The sequence below is a fragment of the Canis lupus genome, chromosome 36 (assembly GCF_011100685.1).
Source record: "Canis lupus familiaris isolate Mischka breed German Shepherd chromosome 36, alternate assembly UU_Cfam_GSD_1.0, whole genome shotgun sequence".
In the NCBI taxonomy this organism is placed as follows: domain Eukaryota; kingdom Metazoa; phylum Chordata; class Mammalia; order Carnivora; family Canidae; genus Canis; species Canis lupus.
Window position 1 is genome coordinate 21,305,658 of NC_049257.1, and position 10,080 is coordinate 21,315,737.

General features: G+C 41.5%; 1 protein-coding gene across 4 annotated transcripts; it reads left to right on the forward strand.

Moving 5' to 3' along the window:
• Positions 1-561: 561 nt before the first annotated feature.
• HNRNPA3 (heterogeneous nuclear ribonucleoprotein A3) lies at positions 562-9,754 on the forward strand. 4 transcript variants are annotated; one of them, XM_038584950.1, is made up of 11 exons: positions 562-669; positions 2,739-2,861; positions 2,953-3,099; positions 3,184-3,394; positions 3,670-3,759; positions 3,842-3,934; positions 4,016-4,096; positions 4,486-4,629; positions 5,615-5,737; positions 5,837-5,909; positions 6,002-8,013. In XM_038584950.1, the coding sequence occupies exons 1-10, from the start codon at positions 664-666 to the stop codon at positions 5,887-5,889; spliced, it is 1,071 nt and encodes a 356-aa protein (XP_038440878.1). In that variant the 5' UTR covers positions 562-663; the 3' UTR covers positions 5,890-5,909; positions 6,002-8,013. The 4 variants fall into 4 exon arrangements, with proteins under 4 accessions (XP_038440878.1, XP_038440876.1, XP_038440875.1 ...); XM_038584948.1 differs by lacking the exon at positions 6,002-8,013 and adding an exon at positions 8,692-9,754 and having other exon boundaries at positions 577-735; XM_038584947.1 differs by having other exon boundaries at positions 577-735.
• The last annotated feature ends 326 nt before the right edge of the window (positions 9,755-10,080 follow it).

The window sequence follows — 10,080 nt, forward strand, 5'->3', positions numbered from 1 at the left end:
CAGCTGTGCCTCGGCTCCGGAGGGAGCGCCCGCCCCGAGCTGCCCCGGCGGCCCCGCGGCCTTCCCCAGGTGCCCGGGATTCCCGCGGGGCGCGGGCGCGGGGATGCTCGGCGCTGGCCTCGCAGGCCCGGCCCCTGGAAACGCGCGCGGGGAGGCCGGGGCGGGGGCCGCCCCGCAGTCCTAACGTCCAGGAGACGACAGTGCGGCTTGCTTCGGGGACGGGGAAGCAACCACGTCGCCACCGAGCACCGGGAGGCCCCCCCAGGGGGGGAGGGGAGGGGTACGCGAGAAGAAAGAGAAAGGCCCTGCTCCCCGGTGACGCGCGGTCACGAGGCGTCCTCCCGACGTGGGCGCTCACCATTGGCGGAGTCCGAGCCGACGTCCCCGCGGCAGCCCGGGCGCGAACGGCGGAAAGGGCGGCACCGCGCGGCCGGTCGGCGAGGCGCGCGCGCTCCCGCGGCTCGCCCCGCCCCCGCTCCCCGCCCGCCAATCCGCTCGCCCGTTCTCTCTTCGCGCCCAGTTGGCCACGCCCCCTTCCCCGGCTCCGCCCCGCCCCCGCCAGGACGGCGGCGCGCGGAAAGGGCGTCACGTGACGGCTGGCCCCGCCTCTTCCTCTCGGTCCCATATTGAACTCGAGTTGGAAGAGGCGAGTCCGGTCTCAAAATGGAGGTAAAACCGCCGCCCGGTCGCCCCCAGCCCGACTCCGGCCGTCGCCGCCGCCGCCGGGGGGAGGAGGTATTAGGGGGAGAGCGGGGGGTTGCTGGGTAGTGGCCGGCGTGGGGGGGGCCTAGCTCCGTGGGAGCGGGGAGGCCGGGTGGACGGGATCGGCCGTCCCGCGCTCTGCGTTGAGCCGGGCGGTGGGGGGGGGGAGGGGAGCGGGCCCCGGACGCCTTCTCGGGGCCCTTCGCCCTCCTCGCCTTCTCCTTCGGCTGCACAGGTGGCCCCTCGGAGGCGCTGCGTGGCCGGGGAGGCCTGGGGCGGGGGGAGCCGGCCCGCCGGCCCGCCGGCCGCGCGGCCTCGGAAGGGAGGCCGAGGGCGGCATGGCGGGCCCCGGCGGGAGCGGTTGGGAGGAGGCGGTGGGGGAGGGGAGGGGACGAGCAGTCACATCCGGGCGAGCGGGCGGGCGGGCGGCGGCCACATTGACATTGATCCGCTGCCGCGTTACGAAATGGCGCATTGGGCCGCAATGGCCGCCGCCTCGCTCCGCCGCCGGGAGAGCGCGCGCGGGATTGGAAGGCGGCGGGAGGCGGCGGCCCGGCCCCGGATGCCGCAAATAGCCTCGGATCCCGGGGCCTGGTGTCTCCGCCGAAGTGGGGCCGGCGCGTTTCCAGTCCTTTCAGCTCTCCCTCAGGCCGACCAGAATTTTAATTTCTCCTGGTTTTTTTGGCTTTTTTGTTTGTTTGTTTTTTTGTTTTTTTTTCTTCACAGCACCCAGTTGACAGGACGCAGTTTTTTTTTTTTGATTAAAGTTCGCTGCTTTAAAAATATTTCCTGATGTGCTATTTTAGCTAAAGTCCTTAGAATTATCCGTCTCTTCGCGCCATTGTGGGGCGGCTCTGGTTGTGGTTTCTTGGATTTTTGTGTGTCCAGAGAACTGCAGCCACAGTTGAATTTTTCATGTGTCTGAGGTGACTTGATGTGGGTTACAATTTTTGGGGGGGGGGGGGGTCACCTTTATGTATGTTTTCTCCGTTGAGCGTGATTAACGCAAGATTCTGGAAAAGAGGCGTGAAGTGAATTGATGCGTTAGGCCATTAATCATTTGACGTTTTTTTCTAGCGCGTGACAGTCTTTTCCTATTAAATGCCTTAACATCTCCACTTTGGAAGACACACGAAGACCTTAGAATGTAAATGTGAGCCCCTTTATTTAAGGACTTTGGATGAACTCTGCCTAATGCATGCGTTCAATGGCAGTTGCTGGAACTTGAGGAGCTAGTTCAGTTGCAAACAATTCAGGCCGTATCTTCATTTAAATCTCAGTTTCTGTTTTCCATTCTTGTCAAAAAGTACATCCTAATGTTTAATACAAGTACGGTTTGCCGTTTTTGTGACCCTGTAACGTGTTCTTGGCGTTTTTGCTGTGTGATACAAGTCTATCAAATAGGTGACTTTTACTAGCATATAACCTAAACCATAAGTTGGTTACAGAAAGCTATAAAAGATAATGGTGGGTTTCTTTTTGTAGTTTTTTTTAGGGGCGGGGGGCATGCTGGGTTAGCCTTTGAAGAATACCTGTTTTAAGCTCGTGATTTGTTTGAAACTGATGGATTTTTTAAGAATTTTCTGCCTAGAATCTTTTCTATACTTCACAGTTTTGTGGTTTAAAATTAAATGCTGGAAGTGTAGCCTGATGAGGGAAGACGTGAAAAGTGGCACGGTTGGAACACTTCTGCAGCACTTTGGTTTCATAAAGAACAATCTGTCAGTAGCAACTTGAAAGGAATCTGTCCTCAGATACTTTTAGTTTTCTGAAGTTTAGGGACTTTTGATTCTGGAATTTTCTTGGACTTAAATGTAGTTGAAGGGATGTTGGCACTTGAAAGGCTGGCTATGGATTTTGGGGAGGTATTTTGGTACCTTTAATCAGTTGATGTGATCTTACTCCAGTTTTTAATTGAACACAGTGTTAATGGTGCAGGAATTTGACGCTGAGCTTATTTGTAGCAGACTAAAGACTTGTGCGCTCCAGCAATTTACCTGCTAAAAGAAATCATTAAAATGTATTTGTTTTCTCAGGGCCATGATCCAAAGGAACCCGAGCAGTTGAGAAAACTGTTCATTGGTGGTTTGAGCTTTGAAACTACGGATGATAGTTTAAGAGAACATTTTGAAAAATGGGGCACACTTACAGATTGTGTGGTGAGTTACTAAAGGAACAAAAAAAGGTTATTAGAGGGATATAGGACCTGTACCAGATGTATTTCACTACTTTAAAATTTTTGTTTTGTAGGTAATGAGAGACCCCCAAACAAAACGTTCCAGGGGTTTTGGTTTTGTGACTTACTCTTGTGTTGAAGAGGTGGATGCAGCAATGTGTGCCCGACCACACAAGGTTGATGGGCGTGTAGTGGAACCAAAGAGAGCTGTTTCTAGAGAGGTACTTTTTTAACATTACTTTGTGTAATATGAGAGATTCTTGGAGAATTTGGTTTTTGACCTTTTTTTTTTTTTTCATTTATAGGATTCTGTAAAGCCTGGTGCCCATCTAACAGTGAAGAAAATTTTTGTTGGTGGTATTAAAGAAGATACAGAAGAATATAATTTGAGAGACTACTTTGAAAAGTATGGCAAAATTGAAACCATAGAAGTTATGGAAGACCGGCAGAGTGGAAAAAAGAGAGGATTTGCTTTTGTAACTTTCGATGATCATGATACAGTTGATAAAATTGTTGGTAAGTAGACGTTGATTGGAACTTGATTGAGAAAACAGAAAAGGTCTCTTTGTGCTGTGTTAGATTTGCAAATTGCTTAATCGTTTTGTATTGTGTTTAATAGCATGAAGCATATGGCTCAGTTTTCATAATGACTTTCTAGAACACTTCCTCATTCTCAGTCACTTAAATATTTTAATGAGTTATGTACTGATAAAGGTTTTCATTTATTTATATGTGCTTTTCCAAACATCAAATAACTTCTGTTTGTTTGTTTGATTAAAAAAAATTTTTAGTTCAGAAATACCACACTATTAATGGGCATAATTGTGAAGTGAAAAAGGCCCTTTCTAAACAAGAGATGCAGTCTGCTGGATCGCAAAGAGGTGAGTAGTTCAATATATACAGATACAGTGGTATAAGTGGCATTTGTAAGGTTTTTAAAGCTCTCCCTTGCCCATGTTAAAGGTCGTGGAGGTGGATCTGGCAACTTCATGGGTCGTGGAGGAAACTTTGGAGGTGGTGGTAATTTTGGCCGTGGTGGAAACTTTGGGGGAAGAGGTAAGAGTTCTCTTTCAACGTGTCTACTTGAAATTTATTGGTAAATTGTGTATTTTTAATTCATACCTTGTTTTTCCTCAGGAGGCTATGGTGGTGGAGGTGGTGGCAGCAGAGGTAGTTATGGAGGAGGTGATGGTGGATATAATGGATTTGGAGGTGATGGTAAGTTTTTAATAGATGTTTAATATTTTGACTTTGTTTTTGTACTTTATTGAAGGTTATGTATTTGTTTATATGTTAATTTCAGTTAAAATTTGCATGGTTAACCATTAAAGTATGCTTCTGAACTAAAACATCGGAAGACTAGACTTTTTCCCCCTAAATTTGAAACATTAGCTGGGTCTTTCATGGCCAATAATATTTATTGTACTAACATTTGAACTAGATTGTCTGTCTTGGGAGAACGTTTATTATTTTTTCTTAGTGAACTTTAATTCCAAAAATTAAAACGATTTTTAAGTTAATTGATAGCCACATAAATTAGAATTTAAACTTGAATTTACACATTTATGTTTTTGTTGACTTTTCTACCCCCCCCTTTTTTTCTTTAGGTGGCAACTATGGTGGTGGTCCTGGTTATAGTAGTAGAGGAGGCTATGGTGGTGGTGGACCAGGATATGGAAACCAAGGAGGCGGATATGGTGGTGGTGGTGGAGGATACGATGGTTACAATGAAGGAGGAAATTTTGGAGGTGGTAAGCTTTCACTTGTTTTAAATATTCAAAATCGTTCATAGTTATTACAGTGTTAAAATGTGTTAAAATGCAGCTTTTGGTCATTGTAATATTATAAAATACTCAAATGATGGGTGATTTAACTGAATTTTCTTGCTTTGCTGGCCATTTATCAAATTGGTAAAGTGTGTTTTTTATATAATTGAAATGGATGGTTATTTTTCAGTATTGTATTCATTGCCAGAATTTTATTTAATTCTAGGCACTTTTAAATGGGACAAATGGGAATTTCAAATTAAATGCAGACATCTTCAATATAAAGTGTTGTCTGGAGTTTAGGGGACACAGGAATACTTGGAATTTTAATGTCTAGTATATTTTAGACAGCAAGTTTGCATTATTCCATGGTACTTGCAGATAAAGAGCTTTGTTATGGATGCACTGAGTTTTGTTGGGGTGTATTAATGTTTGAACAACAAGGTGGGCCTTTTTTTTTTTAATTCTATGTCCAATGTGAGCATCAACTCATGACCCCAAGATCAAGAGTTGCATGGTCTCCCTGCTGAGCCAGCCAGGAAGATTTTTTTAATAGCCAATTTAGGATACCTTCTTTGTCATTGATTTAAAAGTTGTGTTACGTCCAAATGAGAGTGACTCAAGCATAGTTTTGATGGTGTTGAAGGCAAGAACGTGAACTAGGATGTTGGCATCTGATGTGGACAAAAGATGGCACCTATCTAGATACATACTCTTCTGTTCACTCTGTTTTCCCTTTCTTTTTTTTTTTTTTTTTTTCCTCCCGCCTGTTTTCCCTTTCTTAATGCCTGAGGTCTGCTAGTGTGGGCCTCTGTTGTGCAGTCTGTAGTCCTATAAACTGTTTTTGAAGGGTTGCATTGTAAGTGTCCTAGAGTGTGCTGTTATGATTTATGGAAAGATAATAGGTGCATACATTAAAAATAAAAATAATTGTTTAGGTTAACCACAAATAAAACTTCTGTAATTTCAGGTAACTATGGTGGTGGTGGGAACTATAATGATTTTGGAAATTATAGTGGACAACAGCAATCAAATTATGGACCCATGAAAGGGGGCAGTTTTGGTGGAAGAAGCTCGGGCAGTCCCTATGGTGGTAATTAATTTTTTTTTCCTTTCGTTAAAATTTTTCTCTGGCTTCTTAATTTAAAAATAAAAACTTCTAAACATATTTTTAAAATCTGTGTATTTCTAGGTGGTTATGGATCTGGTGGTGGAAGTGGTGGATATGGTAGCAGAAGGTTCTAAAAAAATTTCAGAAGAAAAGGGTAGGTATCTTTAAAATTTTATCATGATGATAAAGAATATGTGGAACTGTTCACTGAGTGTAATAATTTTTTTATCCTGTATTATTCAACAGGCTACAGTTCTTAGCAGGAGAGAGAGCGAGGAGTTGTCAGGAAAGCTGCAGGTTACTTTGAGACAGTCGTCCCAAATGCATTAGAGGAACTGTAAAAATCTGCCACAGGAGGAACGATGATCCATAGTCAGAAAAGTTACTGCAGCTTAAACAGGAAACCCTTCTTGTTCAGGACTGTCATAGCCACAGTTTGCAAAAAGTGCAGCTATTGATTAATGCAATGTAGTGTCAATTAGATGTACATTCCTGAGGTCTTTTATCTGTTGTAGCTTTGTCTTTTTCTTTTTCTTTTCATTACATCAGGTATATTGCCCTGTAAATTGTGGTAGTGGTACCAGGAATAAAAAATTAAGGAATTTTTAACTTTTCAATATTTGTGTAGTTCAGTTTTTCTACATTTTAGTACAGAAACTTTAACAAAATGCAGTTTTGAAGGTGTTTCCTTGTGAGTTAACAAGTAAAGAAGATCATTGTTAATTACTATTTTGTATGAATTTTGCTAAAGTTAACTGTAAAGAAACACCTGCTGACTTGCAGTTTAAGGGGAATCTATTCTCTGCATTTCCAAACCATGAAATGAATGGGCTCTGACATGTGGAGAGAATAGATATTTGTATGTTTGCAATGTGTGTTTTAGATAAATAGAATTGGGTATTTAAATTAGCATATTTGTGAATTTAATAGCATTAAGATTTACCTTCAAATGAAAAAAAAACTCAAAATTCCTATTTGGTTTTTGTGCATTTTCTTTCAAAATGTAATCATATGATTTTAGTGTGTTAGTTTTGCTGAGAGTCCTAGCTGTGTTTAGAACATCTCCATTCTACATTCACCTTGGTCACATGTGAACTGCCATAGTTTTATTTGGGTGTAATGAATGTCTACTGCCCTCTGTTTAAATTTAAATTCTGGAAAGGGGTAGTGGATGTTTTCCCTTTCCCTTAAAAACCATTCTTAAAAACTTCAAAATACAGGACCACTAAGCCTGCTGTGTCTGAGCAAATTAGTGGCTACCCTCTTTTTTCCTTTTTAAAGCACAAGAGGCCCATATGTCTTCAGTTATTTTCCTTGGTTTAATATATATATTTTTTTGATAACAAGCTTTCAGAAGCAAGAGAATAAAAATCATGCATTGTTGAACCCTTAACTGGCTGGCATGCTTTCCTGTTTGTACCCTTTATATTTTATTGGATAAAACCAAGGACAGTCCAGATAAAATCCTAAATCACTTACTGCAGTAGAAGTGTAGCACAGTTGCTTAGTACAAGCTTCTCACTTCCCAGAGACCTGAATTCAAATTTGAATAGCCTGAGTTCTTGCTCACTTAAAATCCAAAAGAACACACTGTTATCCATGTGTATGCTTGAACCTAAATCATGTTGGTATGAGTTAACAGTTTGGTTTGGAAGACCTTGGTTGGGAAGAGTTTCAGATAAGGTCATATATATAAAAAGCAATGTCTACTGTTTTGCGCCAGCTAGTGCTTACAATTTCATTCGAGCCCTAAGTTATGTGCTCCGCTGTTATTCTTTCTTTGGCAGTTGAACGTTGAATTCGAAATTTTTTTGTTTTCAGAAGTACTAAGCAAAACAAGCAATAAAAAGGGGAATGGGGCGTGCTAGTGTTTGAATATGCTCTCTTGTTGCTCTAATTCTGTGCCTCTGTGCATTATTAATATTTGGATGCATGCAATGCCAGCATGGAAATCGGTCTTCACAGATACTGCAGTTTTCCAGAATACACTCACAAACCAATAAATGTAACAGACAACATTCCATTTGTTAATGGACATATGTGAATAAGCAGTGTAGAAAATAGGCTAATATTAGAAAATGGTTAAGTCTTTAACAACTCAAATGTGGTTATATAAATGGACACTGTCAATGTTCATAACTTAAACCTGGGTACCTGGTCAAAGTACTGCTTGGGAAACATTTTATTAAAATTGAGCTAAATTGTCTCAAGTTCTTTTATTCGTATAATAAAGGTTGAAGGAATGGGGGAGATTAACATTTCCTGTTTCTATGTTTGTGAAATTGTTTGACACAACCTTGACAGTATCCTTTAATGGCATATGAGGTTAATTGTACTGTTAACAAACTTTCTGTGTTCTGGAACTAGTTTAATAGTGAAATATTTTCAGTAAGTTGATGTTTGCAACCTATAAGCAGGTGAAATCTGTGTATGTGACCTGTTTATAAGTTGTATTAGCTTAGTTCTTGTGAACAGTGTGGAAAAAGTAAGCCATGAGGAGAGCGATTTAACCAGCTTTAAAGGACCTAAGATGTGCATTTTAAGCACAGTCTGGATCAAAGGAGACTCACTAAGACAGGACTTCAGAAGCCTTTTGAGTATGGACAAGTCAGCATAAATAAAGAATGACAAGGCAGCAGCAAGAGCTTCAACTACAGAGAAGTGAAGGCATAAGATACTATGGTGATAGTGAGCAACTTTACAAAAGCTAGTTAAATCTGCTTATTACATCTGAAATATCGAAGAAAGTCTAGCAGGAAGGAGCTCTTCGCCTTTTGGAACATCAATGAGAGATAGTTGCCACAGTCACTAGGTCTAGCATTTAGACCTGCAAGGAAGGGCAATAAGCATTAGGTAAGGCTTGAATTTGAATTTTTTCACTAATTAAAGAGTAATTTTTTGTAAAGCAAGGTAAGAGTAATCTTTTTGATTTGCAGGTTGAATGAGAACCCTACTTGCCTAAATGAGGAATGTCTTTCCTACCATCTTAAATACGAAGGTTTCTGGCTGGGTAAGGTTTGTAGCTCACAGTAAAAGCTGGTGACACCATTTGTTTCCCTACAAATTCATATTACACATTTTGAAACTATTAGGTACATGGGCAAAGTTATTCAGCTGAACACTTTGAGAACCACATCCAACACATTTTAAAGTTTTAGGCCCTGCAACAACCACGAGTATCTAGTTAGATGTGGCCCCATGTATACAAATCATTGTTGGTGTCTTTAGGGTAGAGTCAATTTTTGATAAGGAGTAATAAGCATGACACTTGTAACAGAAACATTAAGCTGCCAATCCTCATTCTATTAATAAAAAAAACACCTTAGAATGAGCGTTCAGAATTGTCAGGTGACACACATAGAAAAATGGTCTTCCTTCAAGTGGCCTCATAAATAATCTTGCATATAAATTCAGGGAATTCTTTGAAGTAATAGGATACCTTTTTGGTTCTTTTTAAAACGAGTTAGCCAGAAGTAGTGGGGGCATAATATGCTAATACTCCCTTTTTAAAAGATTTCCCAAAGAATAATTAAAATATTACTCAGTTACTATTCAAATCAGTTGCTGATTATTCATAGGGGCTATTGATACCCCAAAAGGGCTTATTAAAAATTGAGCTTGGAGGGGTGCCTGGCTGGTTCAGTTGGTGGTAGAGCATGCAACTCTTGCTTGGGTTTAGGAGTTCAAGCCCCACGTTGGGCAAACACTTGAGATGGGCTTACGATGGTTCATAGATTGCAAAGTTCATACATAAAGACAGGTTAAGTTTGCTGGAGTTTATTCTCAGATAATGACTGGTTGGCTCTGTTTCTGAATCTAAATCAGGACTGAATTTCTACACATGATAGAATGAAGTGTTAAAGGTAATAGCCTTTTAATACATTATCTTTACAAAGTGGTTTTAGTGTGAAATAAAGATAGGAAACATTTTTTTAAAAGGCATTGTTCTTTACAGTCCATCTCATTTCTTATGAAATAAAGTGATTCTATTTAAATGTAGTTCCACTGTCATTCCTGGAAAATGTGCTCTTCAGTTCATAGCACCAGTAAAAAAAAGGGGGGGGGGGAGTTCACGGGGGGAAATGGTTGAGGCAAACTTTTCAACTGATTTTGTCAAGCCGTCTCACATGTTCTTGTTTCCCATGCTACATTATTTTCAAAAAACCCAAACCAAAAAACCTGATACACACTCGAATCTTAAAGGAGAAAACTGGGTAATAAAGGTCATTTGTTAAAGAACTGAACAACTGGAATAGGCTTGTTTTTAAGAGTGCCAGTATGAGTCACAACTTGAAACATTTCTAGCTAAGTATCTTGGAGTTCCA